The sequence below is a fragment of the Pezoporus occidentalis genome, unplaced genomic scaffold, assembly GCF_034315485.1.
Source record: "Pezoporus occidentalis ecotype Australia unplaced genomic scaffold, CSIRO_AGI_Poc_V1 ctg201, whole genome shotgun sequence".
NCBI lineage: Eukaryota > Metazoa > Chordata > Aves > Psittaciformes > Psittacidae > Pezoporus > Pezoporus occidentalis.
This window is the reverse complement of record NW_026913868.1, coordinates 757,253-771,454: the sequence shown is the minus strand read 5'-3', so window position 1 is coordinate 771,454 and position 14,202 is coordinate 757,253. Positions and strand designations below refer to the sequence as shown.

General features: G+C 49.9%; 1 protein-coding gene across 1 annotated transcript in view; it reads right to left on the bottom strand.

Moving 5' to 3' along the window:
• Positions 1–10,842: 10,842 nt before the first annotated feature.
• The window catches only part of ELP3 (elongator acetyltransferase complex subunit 3), a 96,219-nt gene continuing 92,859 nt past the window's right edge, over positions 10,843–14,202 (bottom strand). The window contains exon 15 of the mRNA XM_062618579.1: positions 10,843–13,316. Within this exon, the coding sequence (XP_062474563.1) occupies positions 13,240–13,316 (77 nt within the window). The 3' untranslated portion in view covers positions 10,843–13,239. The remainder of the gene's footprint in view (positions 13,317–14,202) is intronic.

Here is a 14,202-nt window from a genome sequence, read left to right as displayed (position 1 = left end):
GCTGTGTTAGCTGCTTGTGCCAGCTGTTCTTACAAGGGGAATGAAAAGGACTGAACTGGAATCTTGGCAGGTAAATGGGGAGTCTAATTTACACCCTGTTTGAAAAATATTTTAATGTATCTGTAAACTACCACTGATCTTTGCTTTTCTTCAGGAGCTGGGAGCTCCTGGAACAGGTTCCTCCTGTTCTCTGCTGTTGTGTGGAGGTGAAATAGTGTCCTTCAGGGACAGATTCCTTTGGTAGGAAAGGAATGAGCTGCCAAAAGGAACATCCCTTTTGGGTTGGGCCCTCCACCATTTGGTTGAGCCGCAGTGAGCTCTCCACCATTGATGTCACACAGAAGTCAGAAATGCATATATTTATGTTAGAAATAGATTATAAACGTTTTTCCCCTGTCCTACTCTACGATTGTGACTTGGAAGTATAGAAGATTAGTATTATGTGTTACAAATGTGATTCATGGAGAGGATCTTTCGTCCTGCCATGACTTTATCCAGAGGCTCCACTGGCCTTGCATGGGGAAGTGTAATACTTTATTGCCTGCTCCTCTGGGCTGTAACATATGTTTATCATGCACAAACCAGCATTAATTGACCTCTGTCCCAGAAGAGACAACAAATGGACTACCCATAGGAGTGGTCCCCCAAAAGAGCTGTTGTGGGAACATAAAAAGCTAATTCAAATGGTTAAATTAAACTTGACTTTGAATTTAGGAAATCCCTAGTCTGATAGCACACTGGCAGATGAAGCATGTGTAGCAATGACAGACATGATCGCGTTGAAGCTCATTCAGCTCTTGACACCTCTGCGCAGACAGGGCAATGGTGACTAGAAATGATCTCAAAATGGGGTCTGGAGCCTTTGTGGGACAGTCACCCTGTTCTGGAGAGCACTTCTGTCTTCTTGCAGGAGAGGGGTCTGGCTTTGCAGCTCTATACCTGTAGTAGAGCTCAGCCTTACCTAATTGCAGTTGTTGCCTTGATTTAAATTCATCTTGGAGTCCTGGGGAATCATAACTCAGGGCTGTAGGCTGGGATTGCCTGTCTGCAGCTTTCAGTTAGAAATGCTCTTCTGCTTTGCAGTGCTGCTGTTTTGAAGCAAGGTTTCTTCATCCTTCCCTTCCTCATCCTTCAGATGCTGCTACTCTGCTTTTTGCAGCTTCCAAGCACACTGATGGCCTTCCAGGGCTCTTTAGTTGACCCAGCTCTATTTTTCTGGCCTGCAGGTAGGTCTGTCACACCCATGCAACACATGAGGAAAACTGCAGGGCACAGAAATGGCCCTTTACTTTTTTTCTCCCTTGTTTTGCTGTGCTGAGTTTCCTCACAGCTGCTGCATATGTTTAGCTAGTTTACCTGTGCTCTAATCACTTGAAACTGTGCTTTATAAATTAATAAAATGCTGTGGGGTTTTACTAATGTGTTTTGAAAGTGTGGTAATAGCGAGCATCTGTTCAGAATAATGCAAAACTCCTCCTTTAAGGTACCCCGAGTTAGTAAGTCTTACTCTAATACCTAGAGAACTGGTAAATGAACGTCTGCAATGACAGCCTCTAATTTAAGTGCCTGCTTCTTAGGGAAAGGGGCGTGAGGGAGAATCCTGGAGCTGCTGTGTGTGACGCTCTGAAAACAAGCTCAGTATTCAGCAGTGATCTAAAGGGTAAATGTAACATCTGTAGCCAGGAGAGGAACAGAACAACACGGATCCATGGTATTCTCCTATTTCAAAAGCAGTATGGAGCTCATTAATAATTATATAGCTGAGGAAAAAGAAAGAAAAATACAGAGGTTTGTCAGAGGCGTACAGTTTGGGAATGGGAGATGGGAACTTTGTTAAACTCTGGATGTTGAGGAGAAAGTGAACTCCTTATGGAGTGGATGCTCCCCTAATGATGTGAGACTTGAGGGGATGCCCAGGTTTCATGCAGCACACCATAGATGAATTGCTGAACTCCCTGATGAGCCACTCCCTGGTGATAGAAGGGTCAGAGGGTTTAAATCTCTGGGTGGTTATTGAACAGTGGTTTAGAGCAGCCCTTGGTTCCTGGAGTTCCTGAACTGATTTTTTGCTGCTCAAGGAGCTACTCTCTCTGTGCCCTGTTTGAAGACAGGGTTTTTTCTTCTATCTTCTGGGGAGATGGTGGTGCTGCTATCCTCTGTCTCACCCTAATGTGCTGAACCCTGAATATTGCTGCCCATCACTCACTCCTGTCCTGATGAAGTACCTGGGTCTGGGTGAGAACTGCTGCTTTGGTAACTGGAGGAAGGGGTCTGCCAGCAATAACTGCTTGTGTGGATTCCTGTCTGAGGAAGAGAACAGAGATGTCAAATGCATCCCAGGGTGACAGACTGCATGTGGGTGTCTTGGCACCTGCCTCTTGGGACTCTGACACTTGATTTTTTTGTATAATCCCAGAATGGTTTGGGTTGGAAGGGACCTTAAAGCTCATCCAGTTCCAACCCTCCTGCCACAGCAGGGACACCTTCCACTAGACCAGGTTGCTCCAAGCCCCATCCAACCTGGCCTTGAACACTGCCAGGGATGGGGCAGCCACAGCTTCTCTGGGCAACCTGTGCCAGGGCCTCACCACCCTCACAGAGAAGAACTTCTTCATCATATCTCATCTCAATCTCCCCTCTGTCAGTTTAAAGCCATTCCTCCTTGTCCTGTCCCTACAGGCCCTTGTCAAAAGCCCCTCTCCAGCTTTCTCGTTGGCCCCTTTAGGTATTGGAAGCTGCTCTAAGGTCTTCCAGGAGCCTTCTCTTCTCCAGGCTGAACAAGCCCAGCTCTCTCAGTCTGTCCCCATAGCAGAGATGCTCCAGCTTTCAGAGCATCTTTGTGGTCTCCTCTGGTCTCACTCCAGCAGCTCCACATCCTTCTTACACTGGATGCAGAGCCGGATGGGGGACTGTGGTGGGGGTCTCACTAGAGCAGAGTAGAGGGGGAGAGTCCCCTCCCTCGACCTGCTGGCTGTGGTCCTTCTGATGCAGACTACCATAAGGTTGGTTTTCCCTAGGTCAAAGCATAGGCAGTAGTGACTAAGGACAGTGCCCTTTCTTTAAGCTAATGTCATAATCTCTCTAGAAGGAAAAGAAGAGAGAGATGTGGCTCTTTTGATTCAGCTTTTTATTTCAAGCAAGCAAACAGTGAAGAAGCTTCATCCTGCTTTGGTGGGGAAAAGTTCTCCATTTTCTTTCTCTGCCCTGCAATGAGCCTTATGTGCACCAGTGTGGTTTGTTTAAACAGCTTCTCAGTGCTGGAGCTGTCCATCGAGACCGGCAGTTAAACTGATTGCTTTGGATTAAGAATGCTTCAGACTAGTTAATGTTTTTCAATGGGATAAATAACATCACTCACATTGATGCAGGATTGCTGGGGGCTGGATTTATCCAGGGAAGAATTAAGCACTGGCTACCGTTCCCGGTCAGCGTCAAGTCAGTCAATACTGCTCTATTTTCCTCTAAAATCAAGCATTGCCTCCAAATCATTCATTAGCAGAATCCTCCATTAATCATAAACCCCAGCACATCTCACCAAACAGCAGAAGGGCTTTTTTTCCCTCTGCCTGTTAAACATTGCACTGGGGCTGGTGGTCTTATGGCTGCTGGGAAGTGTTTTTTGGGACTAAATAAATGCACAAGGTCTGTTAATCACAAAGACTAATGAAGGTGCTGGGGCCGCCTGTCACCCAGCAGTTATCTGCAGGCAACCGATGTGCAGATGGGTGGCTGGAAGTACAGATCATACTGAGGGGTAAAAGGCAGCCTGTTGGATTAAGTGTCTCCTCTCAGCAGGGGCTCAGGATGAGATAAGGAGAGCAGATTTGCCAACCTCTTCTCCAGTGGTGGGGAGGAGGAAGGATGGGTGGTGTGGACCATGGTTCCAGTGAGAGCTGCAGGCCATGGCCTCGGTGCTCCCATGATCCTGAGTCATCAGCCAGAAATGTTCCCTTTGTGAAGTGTTTGGAGGAAAAATTTCATTTCTGCATGGTTGGAGAGGTAAGAATGAGGTTACCATGGAATCACAGAGTCACAGAATGGTTTGGGTCGGAAGGAACCTTAAAGCTCATCCAGTTCCAACCCCCTGACACAGGCAGGGACACCTTCCACTAGACCAGGTTGCTGCAAGCCCTGTCCAACCTGGCCTCAAACACTGCCAGGGATGGGGCAGCCACAGCTTCTCTGGGCAACCTGTGCCAGGGCCTCACCACCTTCACAGGGAACAACTTCTGCCCAAGATCTCATCTCAATCTCCCCTCTGTCAGTTTAAAGCCATTCCCCCTTGTCCTATCCCTACAGGCCCTTGTCAAAAGCCCCTCTCAGCTTTCTTGTCGGCCCCTTTAGGCACTGGAAGCTGCTCCAAGGTCTCTCCAGAGCCTTCTCTTCTCCAGGCTGAACAAGCCCAGCTCTCCCAGCCTGTCTCCATAGCAGAGGTGCTCCAGCCCTTGGAGCATATTTGTGGCCTCCTCTGGACTCACTCCAGCAGCTCCACATGCTTATATTGGGGCCCCAGAGCTGGACTCAGGACTGCAGGGGGGGTCTCACCAGAGCAGAGCAGAGGGAGAATCCCCTCCCTCAACCTGCTGGTCATGCTGCTGGTGACGCAGCCCAGGACATGGTTGGTTTTTGGGCTCAAGCTCACACTGCTGGGTCATGGTGAGCTTCTCATTGACCAACAGCCCCCAAGTCCTTCTCCTCAGGGCTGCTCTCAATCCAGTCTCTTCGCAGCTTGTGTTTGTGCTTGGGATTGCCCTGACCCAGGTGTAGGACCTTGCCCTGGGCCTTGTTGAGCTCCATGAGGTTTGCACTGCCCTGTCTCCAGCCTGTCCAGGTCCCTCTGGAAGTTACTGACTTGTGCGGGTGCAGAAGGACTGGAACCACCCCTGGACTGACTGAATCTAGGGACATACTTTTCAAAAAAAAAATGGGAAAAGCTGTGGTTTAATCATTGATGATGGATACAGGCTATGTCCTACTCAAAACAGGTCGCACTGCAGCACTCGGTTCACATTAGCTGCTTCCCCTCTCATCCTAAACTTTGAACATGTTGCTGCTTTGTTCCATTACGTAGCTGCTGCCTTCCCCCAACAAAGGAGGCTGTTTCCTCAGCACATAAACCTCGAATGCTGTGTTTGAATTCAGTTTGCTAAGCATGATCCAGGTACTCTCGCAGGCGAGATGTAAAGGCACCAATGAGCCAATGCTGACGTTGCACAGGAGCATCATTGAGAGGGTTTGAAAAGGTAATGAGTTTTTGCAGTTCAAGCTGTCACTCCCTGTTCTTTCAAGCTTCTTTATACACCTTTAATTGATTTTGCTGAGGCTTTTTGAAGTCAGAAGCAGTGATTTGATCCCTTTTAAACTTCCTTAATTCTCAAAGAGCTAAAGGATCAGAGAAATCTATGTGAAATTGTTTTAAATGGAAATAATGGACAGTCTGCTGGTATTACTCACACCTCCTCACAGTGCTCCCGCTCAGCACAGCCTTGCGCTCACCCCCTTTCTAAAGGGCTGTGTGCACAACAGCCTGGAGTGCAAAGGAGCCACTTTTCCTGGGAAGAGGGAAGTTGGAAGCCACCATCCTGTCATGTACTGATGGCCTCACAGGGGTGTAAAGCCCGAAAGACATCACCCTTGTCCTCTTACAGGTTCCTCAGAGAGTTTGGGGTTTAAGGTTGTGAGAAAGAGGTTCTGCCTGTCTGCTCTGGTGAGACCCACCCCTGCAGTCCTGAGTCCAGCTCTGGGGCCCCAACATAAGGACGTGAAGCTGTTGAAGTGAGTCCAGAGGAGGCCACAAAGATGCTCTGAGGGCTGGAGCACCTCTGCTATGGAGACAGGCTGAGAGAGCTGGGCTTGTTCAGCCTGGAGAAGAGAAGGCTCTGGAGAGACCTTAGAGCAGCTTCCAGTGCCTAAAGGGGCCCACAGGAAAGCTGGAGAGGGGCTTTTGACAAGGGGGAATGGCTTTAACCTGGCAGAGGGGAGATTTAGATGATATTTTAGGCAGTGAAAACAGGTATGTACAGAGCAATTTGTACACACGGACTTGATACTTTGCTGGGGCTTTTTAACCTTTTTCTCTTAAGCCAGCACCAATTTCTGCCAAAAGCTGTGTGCTGGTTGAACTGAGCTGTCAGTTGGTGACTGAGCAGTCTCAGCCTTTTGCTTACACTGTAGACTGAGGCTAAACCCACCACATTTGCCTTTCTCCCCACAATTATAAAGAAACTGGAAGAGGGAGATTAAAAAAAAACATAAATCCAAGTGTGCTGCAGCAAGTTTAAAGCCACCAAAGCGGGTCTGTGGTGCGGTGCAGGGGCTGGCAGCCTTCTGTAGCAGTGCTGGGGATGAAATCCCGCACAGCCCCCACGCCAGCCAGCTGAGACGGGGAAGGGACAAAAGGGAAGCAGGCAGCGGCATCGATAAATCAATGCCAAACCACTTCTTTCCCATTCGGAAAAGGACTCGAGGCGAGCCCACAGGTTTTGTGTCGCGCTGTTCAGCCGAGGTCTGCGTGGTGCCGCTTCACCTGCACTCTGTTTTTCCGACCCCCTGACTCTGTATTCTCATTAAGCAGCGCTGATGAGCACAGCCGGATCGTGACTGCTCCATTTTTTACCATCAGGCTCCTCTCTGGCTCCTGCTTCTCTCGATTTAATTCTCTCCTTTTCCTCCAGACCCGCTGCAGAGTCCCCGGCGCGATGCTTATTGCACTGGAGGCAGGAGGCGGCCCCTGCTGCCGCCGCACCGAGGATGCGAGCGGGGAAGGAAAACAAAAGCTGAGTGGCAGGAGGAGATTGATCCTCGAGCATCCTCGAGGCGCTGCTGGCCTCACCGAGAGGGGACCCGGAGTCGTGAGGGGCTGCTGGGTTACTCACCCTTTTTCCTTTCTCTATTTCCCTTTGGTTTTCTTTTTCCCAGTTCCCTTTTCTAATAATGAATACAGCTGCTGGGGTCTCATGGAGCAATGGAGAGAAGCACAAGGCCCCGGTGTAGCTGGGTGCAGGATGTGCCGAACTAGGATCTGAAAACAGATATTCTTGTGTTCTCCCCAAACCGAGCAGCATCTAATCTGCAAAATTCATCCCTTTCAAATGCAGTCACAGAATGGTTTGGGTTGGAAGGGACCTTTAAAGCTCATCTTGTTCCAACCCCCTCCCATGGGCAGGGACACCTTCCACTAGACCAGGCTGCTCATAACAGGGGTCTATCAATCAGATGTAAAACTTACCAGTAACATTAATGACAGCGGAGCAGCTGAGCTGCTCATACTCTGCTTCACCATGGTTATCTCAGTGCTGGAGTCTTCTTGGTTTACAGTCCAGTTCCTGTAATGGTGACGCTTCACCTTAGGCATCTTAGGCTTGAACACCTCAAGGTTTTGAGGTATCTCCCAGCTCCTCCTATATTTCAAGATTCCTGCTGCTGCTGCTGTTAGGCTGTGGTCCTCCACCTTCTCCTGGATCCCCTTCTCCTGGAGCCACCTCTTCCACCCTGTAGGCGTTACTGTCCAGAGGCATTCAGCACCATGCTCTGCCAAAAGCCACTGGCACATCAGGTCCTGCGGCTCCCAGGAGCTTCTTTTTTCCCTAAAGAGACTGTTGAATCACTGTGTTCATTGTGCCTGACCTGGGTTGTGCATTCACAGCTACCCACATAGCTTTGAGGGACAGGAACCACTTCTGCCTGCAAAGCTACAGGCAGTGAGAGCAGGTATTGCACCAGGGTGACCAACAGGCAGCCTTGGGCAGCAAGGAGACCTGCTGGAGGTGTCCACAAGTGGGTTTGTGCTGGGGAGAGGGAACAGGGGGTTGTGCAGGTGCTGTGGTGGATCTGGGATTTATTTTGCTGCAGAGCTATGTAAGTAGGGCGATGCCTCCTCCGAGGCTGGGCACCAAAGCAGAGGGGCTCAGACACACCTGAACAATGTCGGCACTGAATCATTTTGGTTGGAAAAGACCTTTAAGATTAACCCAGCAGTGCAAAGTCACCACTAAACCATATCCCCAGGTCTAGACATCTTCTAAATACCACTAGGGATGGTGATTCCACCACTGCCCTGGGCAGCCTGCTCCAGTGCTTGACAGCCCTTTGGGTGAAAAGATGTTTTCATGGGTCTGATGCTGCCCCTGACAGGATCTGAGAAGTCCCAGATAGCAGCAGTCCCACACCCTCAGCAGGGTTCTTCTCCCAGCAGCTCTCCTGGGCAAAGATGGGCTTATGCCCATGGCCATGGGGAAGCGAACCCCATCTTTACAGCCCTTGTGCTTATAGCGAGAGGCGTGCCAAGCAGGCACATTTCTAATCACTCCAGCACTACCAAGGCAGGGGCAGAAGGTAATTTAAAAGCAATGAGGAAAAGGCATATAAATAGAAGCAAGAGAAATATCAAAGCTGGCAGAGCTGCTCTTCACGTCAGAAAGCACAGGACTACAGCAAGGAGATCATGGTGTGAGCCCTGGTGCTCTGGCCTGAGGCAAGTTATTACTGCTTGAGCTGCACCTGAGCTCCATGGCACCCACGTGCCACATCTTGGCTGTGTCTGATTGCAGGCAGGCAGAGAACATCGGTGTCCCAAAAAGGGAGAGCAGGAGAAATGCAACAGGCTAAAATTAATGCAGAGATGGGCACAACTCACCCTTTTCCTCCTTCTTCAAAGGATTTTAACCTGGTCATCACTGTTTGCCCATGAAAGGAGAGAGCAGCCTCCATTAACAGCTTGCTTTCTTTATGCCTGCTTGCTTATTTTCCTCATGGGCTGTGAAGGAGCCAGGCACAGGCAGAGGAACACCACCGGCATTGCTGCTCTTGCTTGAAAGCATCACCCTCAAAGCCCCATTGCCTGCCTGAGGCTGCCATGGGTCACTGAGCATGAGGGATGCAGCACCAGCATTCGCTCTGCAGCAGTGACCTGAATCCTTCCTTGGCACCATCCTGATCCAGAGCAAGGGAATTTGGGGCATTCCCAGCCGAGGTTGTATTCCACAGGTGTGGGATCAGCCACAGCCCTCAGGCTGCTGGGGATGATGAGCAAATTGCATTTTCTTGACTTTTTTCATCTTTTGAACAGTTGTGTAAGGCTGTGTCTGCTTAATCGATCCTGTTCCCATCATGAAGGGAGAAAGAGCTGCAGCTCGTCAATGTGAATCACCTTGGGGGTGTGTGGATTTTGGTGAGGGTTTTTTGGTGTTTCTTTTTGTGTTTTCCATCCAGGAGGCTTCAGTAAACTCTTCACTGATCTTCCACCAAGTCCTGTGTAAAAGAAGCTGGGCTTGGCCACTTAAGGCAATGCTGTCTGCACTTACTCTGCTTCAGACTGGAGGATGATTCATGGCCGCACAAGACAGACTCATTTCATGGGCTGAAGTGCAAAGGCTCCTGGATTCCAAAGCCACTCTCCCTTTCACAGTTAATTACAGGATGCTCTTAGCTGATTTCCTACACAATAGCTCTGTAAGAACCATGTACCTGTACTGGAATGGATGCTGTTCTCATGGAGGAAAAAACCCAACGCAAACCCATACGTAATAACCTAAACTAAGGTAAGAACCCAGCTGTGCATCTGGATCCCTCTGTGCTCCCCAGTTTGTTATTTGGACACTTGGTTCCTCACTGTCGCCCCAAGAAGTGGCCACAAAACTTCAAGCATCACTATGGGAAGGATCAAGATAAGAAGGACATGGAGCTGCTGAAGTGAGTGCAGAGGAGGCCACGAGGATGCTCTGAGGGCTGGAGCACCTCTGCTATAGAGACAGACTGAGAGAGCTGGGCTTGTTTAGCCTGGAGAAGGGAATGCTCTGGGGAGACCTTAGAGCAACTTCCAGTGCCTAAAGGGGCTGACAAGAAAGCTGGAGAGGGGCTTTGGACAAGGGCCTGTAGGGACAGGACAAGGGGGAATGGCTTTAACCTGACAGAGGGGAGATTGAGATGAGATCTTAGGCAGAAGTTGTTCCCTGTGAGGGCGGTGAGGCCCTGGCCCAGGTTGCCCAGAGAAGCTGTGGCTGCCCCATCCCTGGCAGTGTTCAAGGCCAGGCTGGACGGGGCTTGGAGCAACCTGGTCTAGTGGAAGGTGTCCCTGCCTGTGGCAGGGGGTTGGGACTGGATGAGCTTTAAGGTTCCTTCCAACCGAAACCATTCTGTAATTCTATGACCTGCACAGTCCCTCTCCTCCCATAAGGTATTTGTGCCTCCCAGGTTTTGGCAGCTAAAGATGTCTGAAATCTTACCAGACTTGGTGGCTTTTTAAATGTTCCTGCCCACTGTTCTTCAAACACAAGAAAGCATGAAACCCTTCAGGACAGCTTTAGAGGGAAGCATGGTTTTTGCTTTTCCCTCCTGGCATCCAAATCACAGGCAGCAGCAGAATGAACTGCAGAAAATGATCCTGGCTGAACTTATGTTCAGGCGACCGCAGACCCTATAAACCACAGTAAAGCCTCTGGAAAATCCACACTCACCTGCTCAGATGTCCCTCTCCCTGCCCTCCATAAGTGAGTAACACATCCATGATATTTTTAAACTCGGGCAGCCACTCAAAGGGCTGCCACATGAGGTTTGCTTGTGCCACGGACGGGAAGAGCCATGGCCTGAGATCTCATCCTGACAGGACATGTGCCAGGAACATGCATTGGAGGAACTCCCTGTCCCTGGCAGAAGCACTGGGGCTTGGAGAGAAGTACAAACCAGCTATTCATTTGGCTGCATTTATATCAAAGGGACAAATCAATACATCACACTTCAAAACAGACCCGAGCCTGTGCAGACAAGCCCAGAGAGTTTCACAGCAGCTGAGCAAGTGCAGCATGAAATCACCCCAGAAAGAACACACTAATGGGAAGCTACAAATACAACACCCCCAAAAATTGCTTTATTTCTTGATAAATCTGCTTGCACACTCAAAACGCATTGGCCTTAAAAACCAAGAAACAAACGTATCCGGTCCATCCCAGATTTGCCGGAGGGCCACGCTTTCAGACGCACGGAAATGGTAAGCATTTCTGGCCAGTACCTGGAAAAAAACCTGGCTGTCAGAGCTGGAAGCGTCAGAGTGATTCATAATTATGTCAGTGGCACCAGTACAACAAATTTTGTGGAAAATCTCAAGGATTCTGCACAGAAATTGCATCTCCTCTCCCCATGTCCCTGTCCATCTCCTCCCTTCGTGCCATGTCAGAAGCTTAACGCGCCCCATTTACCAGTGTCTTGGAGGATGGAAAAAAACCAGCTCAACAAATCAAGAAGCATGAGCTTCCATCTCCCTTCTTTAAATCAAACCTCCGCAGAGGGCAGGAGGCTCAAACACACTCAGCTCGGTACCAGCACACTGCTCTGTGGTTTGTCACTCCCCAGCCCTTAACCAGGACACTGGTGTTCACCTTCAATAATAACACATTTATTACCAGGTATTTGGACTCTCCTTTCCCATACGTGTGCCGCTTGTGCGTCAGCACGGCTCTGGCCGCTGACCCTGCAAGCTGCGGGGCAGGAGCAGCAACAGATCACAGTGGCAGAATCGCATTCCCTGCGTGGCACCGCTGCCATGACAGCTTTCCTCCCTGAGCCGCTCCTCCTCTGGAGTGTGTCTGAGCACTCCGGACTGCAGAAGTTTCCAGAAGGCTCCTGACAGAGTCATTTATTAGAGCAGCACCCAAAATGTCAACTTGCTCTGCAAGCCGCTACGCCGGTTTTGATTGAAAGACAATAAAAGAAGTGGATGAGGTCAGGGCTTCTGTTGTTGTTACATCAAGCAGGCAGCCCCAGGCCCGCTGCTTTGGGAAAGCCTGAATCACGAGTGTCAAAGGACACTGCATGTCCTGGACGTCCCCACCCCACCAAAGGGCTGGGGAGAGGGATGCAAAGTGCTGAGCTCTTCATCCAGGGTCACAGCTCACTCTGACAACCCACCTCACTCTGTCTGCAAAAATAAGCTTTAATTCTGTCATTCCTGATGTCTGGAAAAGGCAACCATCTTCAAGGAGAACCAGGATCTGAGAAGCTACAGGGCAGTGAACCCCACCTCTTCGCTGGGAGAGCTGGGGCCAAATGCTCCCAAAGGCCCTTTCCTGTTGTGGGATGGAGAGGGGAGGAGAGAGCTGGGAACAGCCAGGAGGGATCCCCCATGGACTGATCATGGCTGAGCAACCCTGCTGCCTGCTGTGATGAGATGATGATGTTGTGCACTGTGACATCTCCAAAGCTTCTGACACTGATGCCACATGGCATCCTCATACCCAAATCAATGGGCTATGGGCTGGAGAAGGGGTGGATCTGGAGCTGGAAATACAGACTAACAAAATGAAGTGAAAACCACCAGCATGGTTGTGGCATTGGAGTACATGATGTGCAGGGAGAAGCTTGGAGACCAGAATCAGACTTCCCAGAAGCTCACAGCAACAGGCTGAGAGACAACAGATAAGCTGAAACACTGTAAATTCCAATCAGGAAAAACTTCTTCAACATATGGGTGGTGGTCAAATATTGGAACAGGGACCTAGATGCTGTGGACTCTCCATCCACACCCACTGAGTATCTCCATCGCTGGAGATACTCAAGCATTGCCACTCTGATCTAACTGGACCTGCTCTAGGGTTGGACTGGAGATGGGAGGTCCCTTACAACCTCAGTTACTCCATGGCTGTGTGTCACCACAGAGAGTCAGTTTAAGTTTTAATCTCAGTTCCTACAGACACCAAAGTGGCTTCTGATCCTCACAGTCCCCTACTGCAAGACAATCAAATGGCATCCCTTGGGATGGACAGAAAGCAGCCAAGCCCAGCATAAATGAATACACACAGAGAAAGAATTAATTCATGTTGCAGAATAGCCCACACGGTTTCAGTGCTGAATCATTAAAAACCTGCTGACAGCATCACAGAAGTAACAGATGTTTTCTCCACTAGGCTGTTCAATAGTGTCCCCCATTCAGAGCTCTCAGTTCACCTACGTTCAGTCCTCTGCTGAAAGGCCTCAGAGCTTTCCCAGAGGTATGGCAGGCTTACACATGTAATGACACAAGTGGAACACCCCCAGCCTCTCCTGGGGCAATGGGCAGAGCTCAGAACTGATCACCCAAGAGGAGATGTCCCATTTGCTGCTGGGGGCTCTGGCATAAGCAAGTTCTTTGCAGTTGGCAGGCTTTGGTTTTTAGCTTACGTCTGTCCTCTTGAGCTGCCTCTGCATGATGAGTCTTGTCTCCTCACCTCTCCTCCCAGCAGCTGGTCAGGGTGAGGACCTCCTGGGGCATCAGTCCAGCTTTTTCACCATGTAAGGCCCTTCCAGCTCATAGCCAATCTTCCTGTAGTAGTTCCTTGTGCCAACACCTGTGAGGAGAGCCACAAAGAGGTTTAATTCAGTACAATGCAAACAAGCTGGGGAAGCCAGGGCCTGGCAGGAATGTCACTTCCATGGAGGGATGGTGCCGAAAGGTGCTTGGCCTCTCCGAAGAGCTGGCACTAGGCCTCCCTGTGCTGGAGCAGGGGCGTTTACTTGTTAGCGTTTGGACTAATTATGGTGTTTTTAAGGGATGAAACACAGGAACACAGCTGTTTTAGCTGCCCTGAATCATTCATCCCATCCTTTGTCCTGAGAAAGGTTGTGAGCTGTTAGGGAGAGAGGAATCAACATGGGAACAACTGTGAAACGTGAGTTCAGAGTACCCTGGGTACAACAAAACCCCAAGACAGGCTCTTGAGAGGAGGCGGCGCAGCTGCAGGCATCATTACCAGGAACTGAAGGGCTCTAAACCCCAACAAGCTCTGTCCAAAGGCTCCTAGAAATGAGCTCAGCTCCACTTCAGATAGACAAGTGGGCTCTGCAGCCGCAATCTAATTTCCTCATTGAAAAGGACAGCTCCGAACACCTCAGTTCTCCAACAGCCTCTTCCCTCTCCTTCCTCTCTTAATGAAATCCCACAGCATCCATGCCCAGGGTGAGCTCAGCCACACTGACCTAGGCTGCCTTTCCTGCAGCAGCATCCTGCGGCAGGACAAGTCCAGGACAGCAGCCTTCGCCCTCACCTTATCTAATTACCCACAGATGCAGACATTAGTCATCAAGGGAGGGAGGAGGAATTCAGCATCATGGCATCATTGTCAGTGCATCTGGTGAGCAGGGACAGAAGGACAGACAGGACATGGCTCTCCATCAAGAAAAGCAACCCCTCTTTCCTCTAATCTCATCCCTCCAGCCAGTTCCTGGAAACTGCCG